This window comes from Leptonychotes weddellii, chromosome 13 (genome assembly GCF_054177405.1).
Source record: "Leptonychotes weddellii isolate Sample4059 chromosome 13, ASM5417740v2, whole genome shotgun sequence".
Classification (NCBI taxonomy): Eukaryota; Metazoa; Chordata; class Mammalia; order Carnivora; family Phocidae; genus Leptonychotes; species Leptonychotes weddellii.
The window spans coordinates 79385824-79409594 of NC_138381.1; the positions used below are offsets into that span (position 1 = coordinate 79385824).

Below are 23771 nucleotides of genomic sequence, written 5' to 3' on the forward strand. Positions count from 1 at the left end.
CTCTCTCTCATTCTCTCTGTCAAATAAATAAATAAAATCTTTAAAAAAAAAAAAAGAGGGCGGCTGGGTGGCTCAGTCGGTTGAGCGACTGCCTTCGGGGGCGCCTGGGTGGCTCAGTTGGTTAAGCGACTGCCTTCGGCTCGGGTCATGATCCTGGAGTCCTGGGATCGAGTCCCACTCAGGCTCCCTGCTCAGCGGGGAGTCTGCTTCTCCCTCTGACCCTCCCCCCTCTCATGTGCTCTCTCTCTCTCTCATTCTGTCTCAAATAAATAAATAAAATCTTAAAAAATAAAATAGAAAAAATGAAAAGAAGAAGCCAAAACAAAACCCAAATAGTCACGTGGGCCTAAAGCCAAGAGCTCTTCTGTTCATCCGTGAAGAGGCAACTGGCAGGCTTCCTGGGGTGAGTCCACGGAAGGGTCGAGATGCTGCCATGTGGTCCGTCCCTCCCGGGCCACAGAGCAAGTCTTACCTGACCGTGGAATCACCCTGAACCCAAAGTTTACCAAGACCTCAACCTTTCAGCTCATGTAAATTTTTGAATCATTGTAAAAAAAAAACAAACCAAACCAAAACAAAACAATACAAAGCAGGCGATCGATTTTTTTTTTTTTTGATGTGGACAAACTGCTTTATTAGTTATTTAAAAAAAAAAACACTTGGTTGAGGCATGACTGACATGCAAAGAGCTGTATTTAATGTATGTACACAGCCCGATGAGTTGGAAGATGAGTCCCCGTCAGTGAAACCATCATCAGGGTCTGTGGCATAAAGACCTCTACCCCCTCCGAGAGCTTCCGCCCATCCTCTTCGGTATTACGGTCATGATAAGAGCACGTAACATGAAATCTATCCTCTTTGCACGTTCCTAAGTGTATGTTACAGCATCGTTAACTGTAGGCTCCAGGAGGTCTCCAGGACCTACCCACCTTGTCCAAGTGAAACTTTGTGCCCTTGGATGAATCTCTTCCTGTTCCTGTCTCCCCCGGCTCCTGGCCACCACCATCCTACTGTCTGCTTCTAGGACTTGGACTATTTTAGATTCTCACATCAGTGGGATCATACAATATTTGTCCTTCTATGTCTGGCTCACTTCGCTGAGCATCATGTCCTCCAGGTTCATCTGTGTGGTTGCAAATGGCAGGATTTCCTCTTTCTTCAAGGCTCAGTAATATTCCAGTGTATGTGTTTACTACACTTTCTTTATCCATTTGTCTGTCCATGGACATTCAGGTTGCTCCCGTGCCCCCCAATAAATGGCCAACCATGAAATGTCTGTGGCTCATCTCTAAGCCTCTCACGGTTGAGAAGCGTGGTCAGGGAATCCAGAACTCTGCCTCTTTCTGTCCCTGGAGCATTCCTGATCCTTTACAAAGGACGCACTCCAGGTTCTAGGGTGCAGCCCAAGGCAACCCCATCCCCTTTTCCTAAGGCGGGAGTCAGTCTTGCTCCTGAAAACTAGGGTTACTGTGGGATATCATAAATGTGGCCATACAAACCTTGTCCAAATAGAGAGTGTGCACGCGTGAGTGCGCGAGTGTGCACGTCAGATGGAGAGACAGAATTACAGTAAACAAAGGTAGACAGAGTTTGGGTCGATCTTGAAACGTGATCTGTCATGATAGGGTTTCTCGATGTTGTTGCTCTTAGACTCTGAAAATTAATTACCTTTTGATTCATGCAGTTTGCACTGTCTTACGGAAGGGCAATAATTCTGCTAGGTAGAAATGATACTGAATGAATTCATCTTATGGTATTATCGTTAGCATTATTCATTGCGTTGTTATTAAAACACATTGATTTTCATTTGGGAGGAGTATTGATTGAAGTCAGTGGGCAGGGAAGTCAGATGAATCATAGATTTCTTGTCGGACAGCGTACGGCATACTTTTCTGTAAAATAAAGTATTGAATTTGTCTCGCTTTATAATGAGTTTCACTTGTAATCAAATACTTTTATGTAGTTACATTTTTCTTATGAGGTATATTTTTGAACTTTTTTTGTATTTAAAACTTTTTTTCTGTATGGCATAGTATTGAAATTACTTCAGCATCAGCTTTTTGGCTTGTATTATAATATGATAAGTATTTGGTAATTATGAATACCAAATTAGGTAAGGAGTTTGAAACTTGTGGAGGTTGTTTTGTGAAGGATCATCCGGGTGCACCTCAGAAAAATTTAGTATTGCCCACAAATGAGCAAAAGAGAGTTTATATGAAATAAATTGCCTAAGAAATAGTTTCACAATTAGGAAATATATAGCACATGACAGGTTAGACCATGTGAAATTATAGGTCAAAATGGCTCAGTATCAGTCATTTCATACAGTTGTTCCTAAAGATGTTTTTGACCAACAAAATCACACGTGAAAGTGAGCACGTTTTCAAACGGCAATATTCATCCCACAGGGCAAAAGTGGTAGCTTTACATTTTTTGGTAAGGAATGTGCTGTTTTTAATTTCTTTATTTTCTGAGGATTGTGGGGTCAGAAACCCTCTTATCCGTTATCTCCTAAGTAGGTGGGTATAAACCCAGGGCCGGGGTCTCTGTAGGGAGGGGCCGCAAGGACGAACGTGTTACCTGCCTCTCCAGGATAAATGGAAATGAGCAAGCTCACTCGGTCCGCCCACTGACTCCCGAAACGTGTACACGTGCACTCTTCCTGATGAAGGCCTCTCCGAGGCTCTCATTGCCCCTCTGGTCTTCAGCCGGGCCGCAGATCCCCGATGCCTGGTCCGGAGCGAACGGGGCATGCCGGCGGAAAGGGTGACGGGCTGGGGACAGTAACCGCAGCTGCTGGGCGAGGGTGCCCGAGCTCCCTCTTCTGTGGCCAGCCCCACGCACCTGCTCTTCCTTCTTCCCTCGCTCTGACCCGCGTCCGGTTGGAACGTAAGGCAGGACTCCCATCCGTGCGCTCGTTCATTTATTCAGTCTGTGGGCATTTTGGCCTGCCTGCTGGGTGCCAGGCAGGACTCCAGGGGCTGGGGGAGTCACAGCGCACAGAGCGACATCCCAGCCCACGTGGGGCAGGCATGGGGAGGTGGTCGTGCTTGCCAAAGGAGCGGATCAACCTTCCATGAGCCATCCTCAGGCTGCACTGTGCATTTATCTAGAAACGCTGTTATGGGGTGAAAGGCATGATCCTCCTGTCACTGACCTTATTCCGTGCTCCCCAGTTTTTCTCTGCTTTTGGGGTCTCCTCTTTTTTCTTTTCTTTTCTATAGGTTTGAAGCTGTCCAGTAGTCTGTTTGCTGGCCACGTGGGGTGCTCGAACCCCTCACGGAAGTCATGGCGGTGGTGTTAGTCCTGGTAGGAAACAGTAACAGGAAATATCCATTGGGCGTTGAATTCCCTGGGGACCAGGAACCGTGGCGCCTCACGGTTTCCCACGAAGGAAGGTCCCTGCAACTGTCCTTGCGTTACGCCGTAGCTCTGGCTCAGAATAGTTTGTTCGCGCTCCCTGCCCACGTCCAGGGGCTCGGGGAGCGTCTCACGAGGGATGTGGGCACACCCATCACCGCTGGGCCGGCCCGCACCAGCTGCGTGCAGGGCACAGGGGGTGAAGGCGGCTCCGGTGTGAGGGGTGATGCCCTCGGTGCCTCCCCGCCCCTCTTTGTCACGCCCACAGAGAGGACAAGAGGTTTCCTCATTCCTCCATTCATTCCTCCTTAAATCCGGGGCATGTGAATGACTGGCGGGGATGGGTGGAAGGTGGTGGGGAGGGAAGGCTCGGAGAAGACAGGCAGGGGAAGGGGGGCTCCTCCAGGAAGGAGCCCACCCTTTGGGGTGGGAAGGAATCGACCATTACGGCTTCTTGGCCATGACCACTGTTACTGTGGAGTCTGCCTCGTGGTGATTTTCCATTTCCACTACTCCTTCTGCATTTATTCCCTGGAATTCTGAAAGGAAGAGCTGTTCCTGTTGGCCCCATGTGCTAGTCACTTCTTTGTGTATATCAGTGTGGACACATGGGTATTTATTTTATTTTACTCTATGGGATACCCATCACTGTGATGTATTTGGGCACTAAATCATGCCCGCCTTGGCCACGGGAGATGCTGTGAGCTGACTCTGGTGTCCTCCCAGCCTGCCCTCACCAGTTTCGGGCAATTTCTCACCGCCTGGCTACCATAGGACGTTCCTGGTTCATCCCATGTGTATCCGGCCCTACTTCTGGAAATAGCCATTGCTTGATAAATGTACACATTAACATTCCTGATCCATGTGCATTCAGTGAATTTTGAATACTTTAGCACAGCCTTCCCGCACTGAAGCTAGTGACCGGAGAGCCGGTCCTTGGATGTTCCGAGTGGATTAACTAAATCCTCTGCCTCTCCCCTGCATCTGGCTTTCTGACTTTTTCCCTGCTTCTCTGACCTTGCATGGAAGGAACAACAACAAAAAATTGAAATGTGGAGCTCCAGGTGTTTATTTCGTGCATACACAACTTGTTTTGATGTGAGTGGAGATTGAACCGGAGGGCCGCTGACCGCACATGATGAAGATGGATGGCACTTGAAATTCAGCTTCTTACCTTGTCTCTCACAATTTGTTCCAAAGAGCTGCTCCCTAGTTACGTTAATTGAATTCTACCCTAATTGTTTTCCTTATTTTTGTTCATCTTACTAGATTTGCTGTCGCTTTCACAGAGTCCATGAAGGAAGCGGCGCAGACACAGTGGGTACGTGTTGATTTTGCTGTCGTGCTGGCTGAGCTGGGGAGGCGGCGGGGGTGAGGGCTGCATGGTACTTGGATGGGCACAGACAGCGTTTCTGTTGTGGCCACCAGAGTGTATGATGCGTCCCGTATACTGATGGTTTTTTAATTTGTGTAGATACTCTTAAGACTTGACTTTTTTTTTTTTTATATATTGCTGCTGAACAGCAAAAATAGCCCAATCGCCGAATCCTTTTATGTTCTGTTTTCTTTTGACGTGCTCAGAACGGGTGATTTCCAGGCTCTGCTCTAAAGGTTGCAGCCGCTCCACGTGCTCGGAGGGCAGCGATCTTTTCGGTGGTAGATGTAGTTTGCGAGGTTGGACTATTTATCCGACGAGCTTGCAGAAAAGGACTTTATAGCTCTAGAAGTTAGGTCCCTTACTGACTCTGACTCGTGGTGACTTGGCGGCAGGTGGATGAGCTGGTGGGAGCTGAGCTCCCAGCGGGGAGTGAGGGAAGCCGTGGTGAGGCTGGCATCTGCAGAACAGAAGCGGCCAACCCAGGGGCCACTTTGCCCAGCGACCCACGAGCATGAGACTCCGCTGTCCGGTCGCCAGCGCTGTGGGTCCCCGTGCGGGGCCAGCTCATCCGCCGTGCCCCCGCGTATGGCCTTATCACTTGTCGGCATTATTCCTGTCGGGGTGTTGTACAGGTCCTGTACTTCGTGTAGAATTTCGATCTGTAAAATCTAGCGCATGGTGACTGCTGTGTGGGGCAAGGGCGCGTGCGGTGCTCTGTGGGCCCGGTGGTCCCTGAGCAAGGCTCCGACCACTGCGCATGTGCGGACGCACTCTTCCTTACGGCCGGATCGCGCCTACCTCCTTCTTCACATCAAACACTCCCCAGGGAGGAACTGGAGGGCAATTTTATAAACGGAAAATCTCAGAATAACAAATGACAAGCTTCCCAGTTTTCTGTTGTGCCAGTTTGACTGTCTGGGCAGTGTCAGCATGGGGATCCCTCTCTCTTCCCGGGCCCCCACAATGCGAGCCTGTTTGCATCATAACACAGACACGCTGTTTGCCTTCCTCACCTTTGGGAACTCCGTAAAACCGCCAACCCTTCATCCTAATGAAGGCAGCGGCACCCATCTGAGCCAATCCTTGATTATTCACACCACCCCTTGTAGTTAAAAACAAAATCACTTTCAGATCTCCTTGAAGCCATGAACAATTTTCTCAAGTATGAACCTTTGAATACATGTGTTCTGAATGTTCCGTGTGATGACACAGGAGTGTGCATACAGCTCTGCTGCAATTCTGGATGAGGTATGGCATTTACCTGGAGGCTCTCATGTGCTTGAGTCGCAAGCTGAACCAGATACATCTTCACGCGATTTTGTATCCGAAAGAGTAACTGGCAGGCAAGCTGGTGATTCGGATGTGGGCATCTGTTAGACAGTTTCTTAAAAATGCGTGGATCGAGCCAGTCACATTAAGCAAAACCACGGGCGATAATGTTTGAATTGTCGAGCAACTATGAGAACTTCGGAAAGCACCCTGTGGTCAGCAGCATCCCCAGGCGTAAAGACCTGCCTGGTGAGATCAGCAGTCATGTGAACAAGCGGGATTTTTGTGTTGATGTTGTGTAATGACACTCTTCGTCATTTGGAAGATCTGCGTGACTCCGTGAACCTGGTCCGCCGTCCCTCGTGAGGTTCTGCAGCCGGAGAGAGCAGGCACCGGGGAGAAAGCCTTCTTGGGACTTGTGCTTGTTTAATGTTCGCTCCTGTCCTCATGGCGCAAGCAAGTCGAGGAGTGGGGACACAGTCGTCCTCATCATGGGAGGGTCTTCGAGGTGGCCCTGCAGGGGCGTGGGTGCAGGGGGGATGCACTTGGTGCTTGTCCTTGCCTTCACCCTGTGTGGTCGTGAGCTCCTTGAGGACAGGGACAAAGTGGGGTTCACTGGTGCATCCCCAGAGGGTAACACACATCCTCGTGTTCAATAAATATTTGCTGAATTTACCAGGGATGGACCCTTTTTTAGAACTTTTTATTACACAGGAGCAAAAGTAGCAAGAACAGAAGGGTGCACTGTACCCACCATCTGCCTAAGTTCTTCCATTCTTACTTAACCTACTGTCATTCTCCCCCCGGCGCAGGCACACACGCATGTACACACATGCCCTTGCACACATACACACACTCACAGACACATGCACTCACGCACACACTTATTTTCTGGAATATTTTTTTAAAAAGTTACAAACATCGTGCCATTTTACCTGTAAATGCACTTTGATAAAGATTTCTTTAACTTAAGTACCAGGTTCTGGATAAATTTTTGTGTGGAAAGACTGAAGCACGTAAGGAAGAAATAACGTGGGACTCAAGGATATCAACATGATTTAAGATTTTGGAAGAACTCCAGTGAAGGAATTTGGAAAGCGAGAGGAGTGGACTCCCCGAGTCCCAGACGCACTGAATCAGAGACACCTACTGGACTCGGGTGTAACTATGGGGACGGCAGCTGCAGCGTGAGGCTGGCCTCGGGAGAGGGTGCCCGTGGAGGTTCGGAGCCCGAGTCAGCCGTGCAAAGTGCTCACTGACCGGGCGCAGTCCTTCCTCCGTGAGCTGCACGTCCACAGGCAGTGAGAAGGGAACCGGCCCGAGTGCACAGAGCAGCCCAGTCCGGGCGGGCGGGACCGTAGCGGTGAGGATGCGCCCGTGGAAGGGCCAGCTTCTGTCTCGGAGCCAAGGCCGCCCTTCACTGTCACTCAGACGCGCTGGGTGATCCTGGGTCAGGGGTCTCTGTTTTCAGAAAGATACTCTTCCAAGTATCTGACAAAGCATAAAAAAAAAAAAAAAAAAAAGGTCGAGCAGGCAGCAAAAGTTTAGTCTTCGGTGGTGATGGAAGAGACACTATAATAAAAGCTAATGATAAGGAGAGGGTGTTTCTGGTTTTAGAGTTTATAGCGGTGGGGGTTAGTTATTAGATTCGAATGTGAGCCTGTTTTTTTAAAACAGCTTTCTGTCCTTTTTTTGGTGAAAGACTTTTCAATAAAGTTCTTTTCAATACTTTTATCTGATTAGTTTTTACAAATTAAAACGTATGTATAAATAATGTAAAGCTTCATTATTCAGCCACATTTATATAATTATTTTAGATGGATTTTTGTGGAGTGATGATTTTTACTTATGTATTCCGCACAGCAATGTTTCTTGAGTAATTAAGTTTGGCTCTTCATTATCGAATTGCCAGCTTTTGTTCTTAATTTTGTGTTTTGTTTTAGGGAGCAGGCCTGACTCAAGGTGTCGTTCAGTTAATCCCACCTAATTATTATCAAATCAGAATCAGATTTCAATAATCCCAGATTAGAAAGATTTATGGCATTTGCTTCTTATTGCACAGAACTCACTGATGGTTATTCTACTCATGGTTACGGTTTATTCTAGGGAAGTCATAGACTTTATCAGGCTAAAATCAGCCACTTGGAAAACTGTGTAGGGCAAAGGCACCCTTGCCTTCTTCCCCGTGGAGTCAAGCCATTCTACCCTCTGGTTATTGATCTGAGACAATATCGGCGGAGGATTGCCAGCCAGAGAAGCTTACTCAAGCTGAGCATCCAACATTTTTATTGGAGCTTCGTTCTGTAGGCTTGACTGACTGGTTAACTGCCCACGGTTGAAGCCAGTGTCCAAGTGGATAGATGCCACTCGACTCCAAGTCCCCGCCCTAAACCTCGTGGGTGGTGGTTGTGGTATGGCCGGCTCCCACCCGAAGACCAATGGTTGGGACTGGCCCCACCCTAAACAAAGACACTCCTGTCAGGTCTCGCGCAAAGGCCAAGTTCTTTATTGCACACTGTCTATATCCAGAATCTTATTATTTCAACATGTGATCAATATAAAAATGACTAATGAGATAGTTTTTTTATTTTTTTGCATGAAGTCTTCAAAATCCAGTGTTCTTCTGCACTCAGGACACATCTCCATTCAGACCAGCCCTGGTGTGGCTGGACACTGCCGCATTGGTCAGCCCAGCTCTGTACATACAAGTGGGGGATGACCTCTTTCAAGATTGCTCAGACACGTGCTCACACAGCATCGGGCCGTGGGAGACATCTCGAAAGAAATGTTCCCAGAAGGGGCGCTGTGTCACCCCCGGGTTCCTTTCAGCCCTCTCAGAAAGCTGGGCACTACTCTGGAGGCTGTTTATGATCCCCTACCTATCTCTGGCTGATGACACAAATTAGTTTGGATTTCAATGAGGATGGCTTTATGTTGTCTGTTTGAATTTGAAATGCCTTTGTTTGGGCTTGTCGTTATTTTTTTAGTGTTGTTCATATCAACCTTAATGTGATGTCGTACCTATTTTGTGAAGGGCACGGTCCCAGTGGTTTTCACCAGGTCTGCATGCTGCATCGTTAATATTTATCACACAAGTTCAACACTGGTCGCGTTTTGGGAAAACACTGCTCTGTTGGTTTGTGAAATTATAACCTTGATTTGGCATTTTTAGGAATTTGATTCACTACCCACTGCTAACTTTGCTGTATGCCTTATGGAAATGTAAAGCTTGTCTATACGGAGTGTTGGTTTCTTATGATGGTACGTAACAGACATTCAGCATGCAAATCTGTGTTAGAAGTTAAGGTTTCTTTCTCTGAATTCACCAGACTTTCACCAGAAAATTTGACTATTTCACAAGGAAGAAAAAAAAAAAAGTAAAGCAAATTAGGTATATATCGTAACGGAAGGCTTTTCTCTCCACGGAAGCAACGATCTGGGGTTTACTAGGTCTCCATTGGGTTCAAACCCCCAGAGGCCTCCAGAAAACTCAACTGCACTGTCGACCAGCTTTTTCTAAGAAGTACTCTGCTAACAGGACTTTCCCCAAATTCAAATATTTATTTATGAGCTAGCTGGTTTTTTAAACATCTTGAGTTTGAGTAAATGTTGCTTGAAGTGGTTATCAAATTCGAGAAAGCACGAGGATAACCAGGATGGCCCATCTGTACTCTTTGCCAAGGTTAGTGCTGAGCTAAGCTTTCTGGTGTCATTACTTTTTAGAGATTTTATGTACTTATTTATTTTGTTTAGTTTGGAGACGGTGCCTCCCTGCCTCCCGGGCCACCAGTGCTATGCCTCGCCTCGGCACCCGTTAAAGAAAAATAACTTTCTTGAAGCGGTTTTGTGTGAGCCCATAGCTAAAGTGTACTTTTACTTTCAGTGTGTGCATGTACTCATCAATATTCTTTTGGAAATTAAAATGCAGAAAGCAAGACAGATCTCACGGGCTGTCACATGGTGAGCTCCCAGAGCTGACGCCCGCCTCTTGCAATGAGCCGCGCGTCCACTAATCGCTGAACTCTGTGTACTCAGCGCATGTTGTCCTGTGAACGCCTTGCCCCTTCCTTCTGCATGGCCCGTTGCTCTGTACCTGACGATCTCTTAAAATCAGGCTGGCAGCAGCAGGAACCCACAGACCACAGCTTTGTTATGGTTTCCCCCGAGCGGAAACCTAAAACCCTGCATCTCACGGGGTTCATCCTTAGATGCCCTCTTTGTCTGAGGCCCTCCCCGCAAATACTCTGTAGGGGAAACTCCAGGGACTGATCATACCCTAGGAAGCTAATCATTTTTAATAACTTCTATTAAGACTGGCTTTCCTCCGAGAGTTCTTGATGGAACTGGAAATGTTCTTTGCATTTTTCTTCCCCAAATGAGATCCCTGGGAATTGAAAAGTTTTAGTGTAATTCAAAGGATGAAAAACTCATCAGTTCCAGAGCCCAGACCCCTGCCCCCCTTCATGAGCTCATGACGTGGGGGCTCAGACATCTGGAATGATCAGAATTGCTTCGAATTCATGAAATCACCAAGGCACAGAACTGCAGGGGGAGCTTTTGAATAACATCAATAATCCCCAGTTATTTACTCCATAGATTTAACTGTTTCTTAAAAAAAAAAGTCTTCCCTCCGGTTTTCCTCCTGGCATTCCTATTTCTTGCATTGCCAGCCAGCTTTGGATCCCACGGGACTGGATCCCGATCCAGTCTTCGGAGACACTCCTCATCCCATTCATGTGTTTTTTTCTTTTCTCTTTTATTTTCTTTCCTTGCTTAAAAACCCATTTCTAAGGGAACAGGGTGGAGGGAGAAGGAAGAGAACCACATCCCCTGAAAAGACCCCAATTCCAGTGCGTTTTTTTGACATAGGTATATTTTGAGAGCTTTCTACCTTCGAGCCATGATTGTTTTAAAGCATTCTGTAGCTCTTTTAAAAGTGATTTTTAACAAAGCCACCGTCAGAAGCTGCACTGTCATTTCAAAATAAAAATTGGTATCTCTGTCACCCACACACCCTGTGATTGTATGTATATTTCAAAAATAACGTTTACTGTGGTTTCTACTTACAGAGAGCTGAATTTCAGAAGGTTATATAAATTTTAAAAATGGGGTATCTATTTGCTGTTGCTGTTATTCCATTATAAAAAGGCATGAATTAGCGTTTGGGTCTGTTAGAAGGTCATGTGTATTTATAAGTATCTATCCAACAGGACACTGGCTTTTTATATCTAGTAATGGGCCGAATTTAGTAAGGGTTTCTCATAGACACCATGGAGCATCCTTCCTCCCCACCCCCTACACACACACACACACACACACACACAGAGGCTTCTTTTTCATTTTCTGCATCAATGAGCTAATCTTGCAAGGGAAGTGATGTACAAGGATTTTGACTCTTCTATTATTTTAAGGCAAGAGAAACAACAATAAATATTGAGCAAAGAAAGCTAATTTGTATTTAGAGCATTTTAATATAGATAATGCTTTTCAAAATCAATATAAGCCAGTTGGCTTTTGCCAGATTTCTTTTATTATAAAGATTAAAAATAAACCAGTCCAGATATTTTTTATATTGTAACTCTATTTTCTTGACTTACAAGGATAAGATCTTAAAATATCATTCATAACATGTTTTAAATGTTCATATAGGACTTAATACTTATTTATTTTCTCATGGTTTGAGTAGATTTAAGAGAAATAATGCTCAAAGATATGTAAAGACCAGCAGATAAGTCCAGAAATTTCTACATAGAGTCCATTCATTCTGCTTATGGAGTTGGAATGCCAGTTTAATTATTTTTGTTTTTTTCAGAAGGAATTTTCTTGAAGGGAGCATTGTGGGTTTATGCATTTCTAATTGCAGATGGAGCATATTTCTAATGGAAACAGAGGCAAGGCAAAAACCCTATTTTGCCTTCCCTTAATTAATCAAATCTATGTAGATTTATATTGAATCAGTTTTTGCCAAATGCTGGTATTCACTTTAAAGTTTAAATACCAGGCTGACATGTTTTTGCCAGTGTGTCAGCATCCCTTTCTCAGGGCTGCTTGAAGAAGCAGCAGGCCTAACCTCCTCTGCACACCAATAAAAGTCTCTTCAGCTTTCCAGTGAAATTATAATTACACAAAAGGAGTATGTTAGGGCTCTGGACTTCAGTTTCTAATTTCAAATTGTTGCTATCAGCCATTTTTTCCGTTAAAATTAACATTTTTTCCACTAGTAAGGAGGAGAATTTTTTAAACATTTTTTTTAAGGCTTACTATTTTAAGGGCATTTTAAAAGGGGGTGCATCCCTGCTGTGTGGTGAGTTGAGGAGGATGGTCCAGGCGTTAGAGGTCTCAGATACAGAATGTAACAGGAAGGACAGAAGCAAAGCAAACTGAGTCCTGTCTATGTAGGGAGTCGCAGTCCTCCGCCCCGAACACCGCAGGATGCCGCACCTCCCAGCCCCTTCCCTCTCCTCCCTTGGCCTCCCACCCCGGCCTAATTTCTTCCCCACGGATGGGGTTTGGGGAGTGTACTCTTTCCATTCAAGGACTTGTGTCCCCAAATCAGGGTTCCCGAACACCTATCTCCAGCTTCCACACACGACAGACAGATAGGCTCCCCACGGGCTCTGCCATCGGCGTGTTCACTGTCTGAGCTTCCGTAACTTTCTACTAATGTAGTAACCGTACAATAGTAATCACGCATCACGCCTAATCTAAGGGACCTCCTCCTTTGTGATTCTTACCTTGAAGATGCCGTGTTTTTAATGGGCTAACCCCCACTAAAAGTGGAAGGAACTCTCTGCTCTTAGAAAGTAACTAGTGTGTGAACAGTTGTGTGGATGATGCTTTGTGACGTGTTCCAAAGTGATGGTTTTATGGCCTTACTTCTAAAAAGCAGTTGCAATGGACTATCCAATTTACTCTTTCCCTTTCTCCTTTCTTTTCAAAAGCCGCATGCCAGGGGTAAGATCTACGTCCAGAGTCAAGGTAAGAATTTTAAAATTTACGTATTCTTAAAAGATGAGTCCTTTTAGAGACATGTACTGACGTGTTTGTGGATGAAATAATATGGTGCCTTAGATTTACCTACTAATAATTAGTAGAATGGATGTGCCTATTATTTCCTCATGTGAAGATAAAGGACAAATACAACAACATTATAAAAGAACAATTTAAAATGCAGGTCCTTTAACATTTTCGACCAGTAGAAGGACAATGTGCTCTCTCAGGGGTATGTTTACAAAAGGAGAAAGCTGAGCTTCTCTGTTTTAGTTGAGCTGGGGGGAAGCAGAGCCCTTCTGCTCCAACCTCACCCCTTCCTGCCCTCAGCCAGTCAGTCCCTCCCTGGCGGTGGCCTCCACAGCCTTTCGGGACACCCTCAGCATCTGAACGCAGCGAGGGAACCACTGTATTCTTGTTGAAACAACAGGAATCATGGGAAGAAGCCGTTGCAAAGTGGAGCACGTAACCCACTGCAAGCTCGGGTCAGCATGGTGCCGAGGCCCAGAGGGCCACAGACCCCCGAGGCCCGCCTCAGCGGCACTGTGCATTATCACGGGTTCGCATTCTCCAGCGCTTTCAGTGATATTTTTAGCAGAAGAATCACTTACCAAATAAGCCCTTTCTTGGAACACCCATTTTTAAAAAGATGCACCAAGTCTGTATGTATAAAAGGTGTCTCTAAGTGTCAGGGCAGGTGCGGGCCTGTCTTGGCCGGATCTATAGAGGAGGAACACGCGGGCACGCCAGGCAAACAAGGGCTCACACACAGCCTCTACCACCTGCACCCTGAGTCGCCCTGAACACCACGTAACCTGTGTGAAGCTCAGTTTCCAACTGGATAAACTGGGGGAGTCAGTGCGCCTCGCAGGGCTTGGAGGGGCCCCGGGAGTGTGTGGTCTGCACCCACCCAGGGTCTGTGCCCAGGGTGGACGTGCAGTGCACACTCGCTAGGTAGTACGAAAGTGAGTAATGCCGATCTCAAAGGGACATTGCAGAGAGGGTTACAGGACTTAATTTACACGGCCTAAAACTTCACAGATGGTTCCTATTATCAGGATAACCTGTTAAATGATGCCTTGAACTTCCTACATCTTAAATGTTCAAGTCAGAGAATTTTAAACTTAAATCTGTTGGAGGAGATACCACAGAGAGCAGGCAACGTGTGTGATGCGGAGAGGGCCGGGATTAGGAATTCTAAACAGAGATGCAGTTCATACATGGGGCTGCGCTGTAGAAGCTGTTGCTTGCAGGCCTTTGTTAGAGACTCACGTTTCCCACCTGGAGGCTGTCCCACCCCGCGATGGATGGCGAGGTCGAAGGGGGTGAACCTTTCCTCGCTGGGGACCCATGGGCTCCCTTTGAACCTCCCGTGCAGGAGGGATGAACAGGTGTTCACAAGGCACTCAGAACTTTGAGTTCTTTGTAAGAACCAAGTAGGAGACCATTATCTGAACATCGACACAAGCTAGCCGGCTGCATCTCACCAACGTGGACTCTCTCTCTCTCTCTTTCCTTCGACCCAGGAGTCGTGACAGTACCAAACGCTGCCTTTAACTGGAACACCTTCCTTCACTGTTCAGGTGAGAGATGAATCTTCTCACAAGATTTTGACCAGGGCGCATCCTGTCCAATGGTGTCAGGTACATGGGGTGCTCACGTGGTTTTGGAAAAGAGGTTCTTCGGGTCAAATGCAACAAGGGAAGGGAGGATCGGGGACTGGGATCAGGACACAACTGGCTTCTCTCTGTTCCTGAGTGTTCTCTTCTTTGGGAGAATGGGAGGAAGAGCGGGTTTGGAGGAGGATTTTTAATCCATTCTGGGTTCAACTCTTCTGTGAGGTACGTGTATATATATGTGAATATTTCCTCCTGTTTCCTCTGGTTTACCTTTCCATTTTCTTCTAGTTTATCCATTTTTCGTGAATGGTCAGCACTGTCTGAGCGCTGATCAAGAAACCTTTGCTTGCTCAAAGTTCACAAAAATATTTTCCCTGTTTCTTTTCCTCCAGAAGTGTGTTTTAGCTCTTTCGTTCGGATTATAACCCATCTGAAATTAATTTTTGCGTGTGATATGAGATAGGGATCAGAATCCCTTTCTTTCTGAACGTTGTGCTAATATCGTTCACTGAAAATGTTTTTCTTACTTCACTGAATCGCTTTGCTGCAAATCGGTTTACCATGTATGAGTGGCCGTTGATCCACACGTCTACCCTTGGGCCGACACTGCGTTGTATTCTTGCTGCAGGTTTACAGAATGTCAAGAAATCAGGTAGTCTGAGTCAACAACTCTGCTTCACAGTTGTTTCAGCTAATCTGGGTTTTTTGCATATCCGTATACAGTTCCACTCACCTTGTCAATCTCTAATAAAACCCCATTGCATTTATCTATACATCGAGTTAGGGAGAATGGATATCTTAAAATTAATTTGTCTTAAAGTCCATGAACATGATCTATCTGTCCACTTTTTAAAGTGTCATTTACCTTCATAATGATTTTGACAGGTCCTTATGTTTTTTTAAAAAAGAAAATTATTGGGGTGCCTGGGTGGCTCAGTCTGTTAAGCATCTGTCTTCGGCTCAGGTCGTGATCTCAGGGTCCTGGGATCGAGCCCCGCATCGGGCTCCCTGCTCAGTGGGGATCCTGCTTCTCCCTCTCCCTCTGCTGCTCCCCCTGCTTGTGCTCTCTCTCTCTGTGTCAAATAAATAAAATCTTTAAAAAAGAAAAATTATTCTTAAGGATTTTATTATTTTTGATGCTACTCAAGAGGTTTTTTAAATTTTATTTTTGAATTGTTTGTTGCTAGTATACAAAAGTAATTGATTTTTGACATTATATCCTGAAATCTTATGAACTTATTTATTAATTCTAATTACAGCATGAGTTTCAATTCCTTTGTAGTATTATTTTGAGTTCTACAAATTTATTTGACCAATCCCTTTTTAAACGATTTGATATACAGTGATGGAGGTGCTAGGATTTCAATCTTCATACATTTGCCCAACTGTTTTCTTTGGAACACCTAAAACCAGAACCTCTGGGTTAGATTATGCACGTAATCAGAGCTTTCATGCATCATGCGTAACGTTTCCTGGAAAGGTAGCATCAGTGAGCATGTCCATCAGCGATGTTATGCCCTTTTCCCTACACACAGTGTGGCCAACAGAATCTAGCCTTCGTATTTTCCATATAGGGTATGATCTGAGTGCAGTCACAACGTTTAGACAAAATTTTGTTGTACAATATCTTTAAATACAGGAAGTTTTTTGTCCACCCAGGAGGCCCATCCGCTCTGGGGGACGGTCACTGCCTTGCAGGCCGGCCGACCCAGTAATTCTGCGGAAGGTGTGGGAGCAGCTGACATTGACTCAACAAATGTAATGTAAAGTTAAGAACTCATCTGTTTTAACCTGCACTGTTCTCAAGAGAGTTGACGGTGCCAGGGTACTGCAGGGGGGCAAGGGGGGTCTGATGTGACAAGCCTGACGTAAACTTCAGGGAGGAGCTGAAAATGCAAACCACAGGCCCCGTCCGCAGCAAACATGCAGACCCTCCAAGCCTGTCTTCTCTCAGACAGAAACCCCCACCGCCTACTGTATGTCAGCGTTAGGTTGCCTTGGAAAAAGAAAATTTCCAAGCTTTTTATTAGAAACCATCTTCCAAGTGCATCCATCAGCCTCGAGGCCAGCAGCAGGGCTGTTCCCCGCGTCACAGGAACCCCCGCCGTCCCACTGCTCTGTCGTGCCGGGAAGTGCGGGCCATTATTCAGAACCAGCGGCCTGCTGTAAATCGCCTGTTGGGAGGTTATTTCAGCTTCTGTATATATCACGGGATGCCGCCGCGGTGTGACCAACGGTCATTTCCGAAAGGAGAGGGATTTTTCATCAAGCCTGTAGTCTCTGGTGGATTGTTTCATTGGTCTTACTACGGAGTGATTAACGGAACAGCCGAGGGATGGGCAAGACCCCTCAGACCCACTGGGCAGCAGTTCCAACTTCACGTGCAGTTAGAAGCCGTGACCGTGGCTGGGACCCGCGACAGAGGGAGGCGTGGTGGTGTCACGGTCGCCGGCCCTGCTGGATCCTGGCACCTGGTGGAGGCAGAATTAATTGGTGTCTCTGGGTTTTATGACCAGGTGTCTGTTCTCATGTGCGGGGTCGTTCATCTTTGTCATTTTTCAGACTCTAGAGATGGACCGTCTTCCCCACCCATCCTCGATCTCAGCCTGGCCTCCAGGGCCGCGATTGTGATTTGTCACTTGCACTTTGAGCTTCAGACAGTGAAAACGGAAGATCCGGTGAATCTGACGCAGACTACTAGTGATCAGATACTCACCCCCTGAATCCTTATGAACTGCTAACCTTGCAATCCCGGGGAGTGGGTGGGGAAGGGCTCATCTAACAGTGCGCACCCACAGACGAGTGCGTGATCAGTCCCCAAGGGCTACCGTCTGCTTCTTGGGTCTCCGGTGTGGATTTTATGATGCATCCTCCTTTACAGTGTGTTGTAGGTCCTTCTGAGAATATCCAGTTCCCTTTCTAAGCCCCAGCTAACAAACTACTAAATCTTTGTAGTTTAAAACATTGAACGACGTTTATGCTAACCAGATTTCATGTTCCAAGGAACCAGCTAGGGAAAAATAATAAAGTAGATTAAAGGCACTAAGCGGCATCGTTATAATTTTTCACATGATATTTACAGAGTTATTCTGATCAGAAGATACACGTAAGGCATCAAGTCAGTTACCTTGGAGTTTTTCTGTGCATTTCCATGTCCAACTTGCATGTTGTTATGGTTCAATGATGTGTGATTTTTGCTTTTAAATGCCCGTAACCGGGGCGCCTGGGTGGCTCAGATGGCTAAGCAGCTGTCTTCGGCTCAGGTCATGATCCCAGGGTCCTGGGATCGAGTCCCGCATCGGGCTCCTTGCTCAGCGGGAAGCCTGCTTCTCCCTCTGCCTCCTCCCCCTGCTTGTGCTCTCTCTCTCTTAATAAATAAATAAAATATTTAAAAATAAATAAATAAATGCCAATAACCGACGCATCTAAAACAGCGATTCTTTGTAAGCCACCAAACCCAAAAACTATGAATGCTTAAATTTGGCCATACCTTCCTGATTCTCTGTTCTGTTTGTATTTCTATTGTTAACATGTCTATTTAATGTTCTTCGCTCTCCTTCTGTAAACTGTATTTATATTTCTACGTGGAGACTTGAATATGCCAAGCTCAGATGGTAGTATTTTTCCTCCTTGGCGGTGCCTAGGAAAACCCTTCTGTTTTTCATGTGGAAAATTCATGTTACCAGATCCCTTGATATTTTCACAGCCCCCAAATCAGATTTTCCGGCTAAAATTCACTACATCTAATGCACTCAACTGAAGTCCTTGGATTCTTTTCTCCTTATAATAACCCATGGAAAAAAAATAAATGAACAGAGCAGCTAGAACAGAAGACGGGCAAGGAAGTGGCTTAGTGTGGGTCAGGTTAGTGCTGTGGAGCCAGCTGATGAGTCAGGCAGAGGGCTGGGCAGCGTGGCGGGTGCTCAGCCCGTGGGGACCAATACTGTGCCAGCCCGCGAGAGCGACTCACTCTGTTTTGAAGATAAAAATACCATTCTCCAGGAAATGGCAATCGGAAGGACAGATGTGAAAATCCGTGCATTTGTGAGGGATGAGTTCAGACCCTGACTCGTGTTCAAGCTGGATGTTCACAAACAACGGGAAGAAAAATAAGTTTGGAGCCAAAAGGAAGAAATGAAACCCACTAAAACATTAGCTAGGCTCCTCCCTCGCCTCCAGACGTGTATGGGCTGACTTCTGTTAGTTCTGCCTTGAAGTGTAAGAATGGCCACCATACGTGTCCCCAGCCGTGGCCCGGCCCATAGGTGGAGCGGGGGCTTCCATGTGCCAGGCTGCGGCACGTGCTTTCTCAATCAGGACTTCCCAATCCTTATCTCTAGATCCTCGAAAACAATACTGCTGTGGGTGAGAAGCGCACAGAAGTTACTCAAACCCAAATGCTGTCTCCACGTTTTATTTTTTAAATCTTATAAATCCTAAAATAAGGCAAAGCATTTAGTCCTTTGTGCTGCCATGGGCTAATTTCGTTTCCTAAATTCTCATGACATTTAATCTCCAACCCGGGAAGAAGATGAGGACAAAGACAAAAGAATAGAAGATTAGCTCTGTCTCCCTCCAGGATTTGGTAAGTCAGGGCTCTCAAAACCAGGGAATGAGTCGGGGACCAGCACTTTCATTTTTTTATTTTTAAAATTTTTTAAGGAGGCTCCACGCCTAGTGTGGGGGCCAATGCGGAGCTTGAACTCACGACCCTGAGGTCGAAACCTGAGCTGAGATCAAGAGTCAGATGCTTGGGATGCCTGGGTGGCTCAGTCGTTAAGCGACTGCCTTCGGCTCAGGTCATGACCCCAGGGTCCTGGGATCGAGCCCCACATTGGGCTCCCTGCTCTGCGGGAAGCCTGCTTCTCCCTCTCCCACTCCCCCTGCTTGTGTTCCCTCTCTCACTGTCTCTCTCTGTCAAAAAATAAATAAAATCTTAAAAAAAAGGGGCGCCTGGGTGGCTCAGTCGTTAAGCATCTGCCTTCGGCTCAGGTCATGGTCCCAGGGTCCTGGGATGGAGCCCCGCGTCGGGCTCCCTGCTCGGCGGGAAGCCTGCTTCTCCCTCTCCCACTGCCCCCTGCTTGTGTTCCCTCTCTCGCTGTTTCTCTCTCTGTCAGATAAATGAACAAAATCTTTAAAAAAAAAAAAGAGTCAGATGCTCAACTGATTGAGCCACCCAGGCACCCCAGGGACCAGCACTTTAAAAAACTGAAATGAGATAGAAAACATCAGAGCTCCTCGTGTGTAATAAGGCTAATCTGGGGGGTTCCTGTGTGAGTACGTAAAAGCACATATATCGCGTGTACAAGGTTTCAGTACCCTACGTGTACCTCACCGTGAGTCACAGAACGTTGTACATCGTGGGTTCCTGTTTCTCCAGGCTGGCTTCCTGGGGATCATGGGGTAGGGTTAGGTGGAGGCTCACTTCTCCCAGCGTCACCTGAGCAGAAGGCCCGCAGGTGTCCCAAACCACGCGTCACAGCGAAATAAAGGGACAGAATAGGTTTCCAGTGTCTGTGCCTGCCCCACAGAAGCGAATGGAGTCTCTCCACTGAGACAGCACATCAATTCCTAAAATAGTTCTCGCTTTGGCTCCCATCTCTGGATGTCATCTCTGTGTGTGTTCTGCTGTTGTACTTTTTTTTTTCAATTCATCACTACGGGTTTCCTGATTTCCCCCTTTTGGGTACAGTCATGTGTCTCCTACTTTCCTTCTTGTGCTCTTCTTCTTATGTATTTGAGCAGATATTCCAGGTTCGTCGTGATGGCGGTGTCCGTGATGTTGGGCCCTCCCGGGGGCTCACATCCGCAGACACAGCACGTCAGCTCCTCGCTCACTGGGAGTTCTCGCGTACATAAAACCTGCGTGTGCGTGTGCACACATGTGCCCTGTGCCCCGGGCTAAGGCTTCCTCCAGTAGTTAAGAGGGCGTCCCCTGGCTTTCTCCTTGTCCCTCTGTTATCTTTCCGTTGTCACTGAGAACTGTTTTTCATGAAGGCACTTTTAATTCTTCTCCTCATCGGACGTTCCCTCTCTGGCTTCAGCTTCACCCATGGTTCTTGCCTCGGAAGGAGGGATTTATCTGTGTCTCACACCTGACCTTCTGTCCCTTAAAGGAATTCTTCAGCGTTATCATTCATTCAAGGGAATAGCTTGTCTCCTGGCCTCAGGTTCCTCCGATCTGGGATTCAAATTCTGCACGTAGCTTCTAGCTTAGACTTTTGGCCAAAGAGTAAGTTTTGTATTCCTAGGGTTAGTTCCAGGGTACTCAGAACAGCGGGGCACTGCTTGACAAACACGCCGCACCTCAGCGGAACCGTCAGCACTTACTGCAGAGACCGTGCAGCGTTTTGAGGGCCCTTCTCGGGGGGACGCCCCCGCCTTAACACGTGAGCAGATGCCGTCTCAGACCTGGTCGCGCGTGGTCCGTGCGCAGCGTGTGTGGTCTCGTGGACGTGACATCAGTGTGTCCCCGCAGTCGCCCTGACGACCCTGCTATGTAAGGCTCACAGAAGCACCAAGAAACTGACAGTGTCTGCAGTAAGAACGGGTGAAATAACACGCGTGAAGGGAAACCTCACCTGCACGGGGTCAGATTTTATCCCCAATTACATGCGTCTGGAAATGATGAAGTCTTAGGTTAGCTTGTGTTAATTATGCAGATAATTTCTATCGAATCACTTGCCTGTTGCTGCGCATCAAGCCACCTCAACGTAAAGGGGGTTAAAGGAGCCCCCAGTTTCCGGTGACCGTGTGGGCTGGCAGCTGGGCCCGGGCCAGGGGGGCGGCTCCCGCGGGCCTCACCTGTCTGCTGCTGGGTCCGCACTCCCTTCGCTGTGGGCCTCGGCCTGCGGCTCCTGTGTGGCCTCCTCCGGCGGGGCGCAGCCGGCCTGGTGCTCCGGGGGGCGACAGACAGCGACACAGGGCTTCCCACGGCCGAGACTCGGAAGTCACTCACTGTCCTTCCACTGGGCTCTGTTGGCTGACGCTAGCCACCAGGCCGGCCCGGAGCCGAGGGGCCAAGAAGCCGTTCCAGCTCTCGATGAGGGGAGCTGCTGTGCGACCTAAACCCTTTATTTCACGTACCCGTGGGCACGTCCGCACTCAGGGTGTGCACCTCAGTGAACACACGTGGACCTGGGAATCCCTTACTACATAAAGCGCCCCTCTACTTGCAGGAAGAAAATCTCTTCTGGAATTGTACCCAAATATTTTCCAGGGTCCGTGGCTCACATTTCCATAAGAACTGCCCCTTCCTCAATGCACAGCCCAGTTACTGGGCTAAACTCAGCTCAGGTTCACCCACCAGGAGGAGCAGTCCATTCGTGCAGTGAATTGTGTGAAGGCTGCGGGGAGGCAGGGGCAGAGGTCGGAGCCCTGTGGCTCACACCTGACCTTCCCGTCCCGGGGTCTTTGCTCCCATGGTATCCAGCTGCCTCCTCTCCACTGAAAATACCTGAACTCTTCTCTTGCAGGGATTTACCAAAATGCTGATAATTTACACATCTTTCTCCTGGTGTGTGGACTTAGACAAGTTAAGGACCCTCTTTACCTGGTGGACGCATTCTCAGGTACGTTTTGTTTACAGAATTCTGTTTGGGGACTGGTCTCAGCGTTCCTCTCTGCAGGACTTTCAGTTTTGCTGTTTCCGTCTTTCCACATGAGCAGAACTGATTCTAGGTGGTTCCTCTGGAAACAACCAGAAAAATAGGAGCGCTGGGTAGTGATCTCACTCATTTCTACTTTCCTGTGCCCTCGGCTTCTGAGGAAATCACAAAAACAGTGAATAATTGTAAGAATAACATAATATTATCTGGAAACGTTTTACACGCGTCAGTTTGTAGGACACATCGGGAGATTTGCTGTGTTGCCTGAGTTACCCCAAAGTCCATATTGGCTTGTGGAGTCATTGCTCCTGGTTGTCCAATACGGGAGAGATCTGGGTAACGCATAACATTCTAGAAAAAGCATTTTACTTATAAGCATACGATGTCCAATGTTACATTTCAAATACATAGAATTGGATTGTTATGAATGAGAACAAAATATGAAATAATTTATATTAGCACGTAATTAACATTAAACTTAATGATGTTTCCATCTGTGGCATAGAACCAGTAAAATGTTTTTTTTCTCTTTTTCTTCCCAAGAATGGCATCAAGAAGAGCCTAATGTTTACATGGTGATCGTGGGTCCTGAAGTAAGTTGATGCGCCGCAAACTTTACTCTCATTTCTGTTTTCATCTTTATACTTTTTGTGTATTTTCTAAAATTAGTTGACACTCCTCTTCTAACCAAACTATTTTTTTCCTGTTTAAGTAACTGAAGTCTGCCTTTTTAAAAATGAAAGCCAAGGTTAAAGGTGATGAGGCTGTGTAAATCTTTACAGCTAATTTATTGCTACAAAGGGTAGGTTTTTATGGAAATGCAGAGGAGTCACATCAGGAGAAAGTTCTGTGACATGAACGTTAGTCTAAGTTGGTGCAGAAGGCACGCATTGTAGGTGGTCCACGTTATCTGTGAAACTCCTTTAAACTGCACGGCAAACCAACACAGAGCTATTTCTTCAACCGAGCACCAGATCAGCTAGTTGACTTGCCTTTAGGAGCCAAGGGGTGTGGGAAATCAGGGGTGTGGGCAATAACTGTAAGCACAGGGAGATGCTCGTCCCCGACCAGTGGAAGGCCTGGAGACCCTGCGTCTCGTCCTGCCGGCCTCCAGGAGAGTCGCTGGTCCCCTCAACGATGTGCGGCTCTGTCCCACGCGCAGGGCTGAGCACTCAGGATTCGGAGAATCAGGGTGGAGATGTCTCTTGAGAATGAACCTTGATTTACTCCAAGCAGTGTGGAAAACGAAGCAGGCTTTGTGTTTCCGGCAGGATGGGTGGGACATCGCAGGAGCAACTCCCGTCCTCCGGGGGGTGTCTGTGCTGGGCGGCAGAGGGCACCCCCTGGGGAAACACATCGCTCACTTCCTTGGTCCTGTTCGCCAAACCGGGATACTTGAGCTTGCGACCTCGCCATGTCACCCACTTAATTCATCAGGGGTGCCCCTGAGAACTTGAGCCAGTGGGTTCCCGCACGACGAGGAGTCTTACCTGTTTTGCACGCACTCCTGTGAATTTCCCAGCTCCCGGGGGACACGCACAGCACGCA

At 47.1% G+C, this 23771-nt stretch overlaps 1 protein-coding gene across 5 annotated transcripts in view; it reads left to right on the forward strand.

Annotated features, from left to right (window-relative positions):
• The window catches only part of GLT1D1 (glycosyltransferase 1 domain containing 1), an 82662-nt gene that overhangs the window by 32786 nt on the left and 26105 nt on the right, over nucleotides 1-23771 (forward strand). For all 5 annotated transcript variants that reach the window (XM_081802407.1, XM_081802410.1, XM_081802411.1 and 2 more), the window contains 5 exons: nucleotides 4630-4681; nucleotides 12949-12985; nucleotides 14524-14580; nucleotides 22092-22187; nucleotides 22767-22816. In XM_081802407.1, the coding sequence (XP_081658533.1) occupies nucleotides 4630-4681; nucleotides 12949-12985; nucleotides 14524-14580; nucleotides 22092-22187; nucleotides 22767-22816 (292 nt within the window). The remainder of the gene's footprint in view (nucleotides 1-4629; nucleotides 4682-12948; nucleotides 12986-14523; nucleotides 14581-22091; nucleotides 22188-22766; nucleotides 22817-23771) is intronic.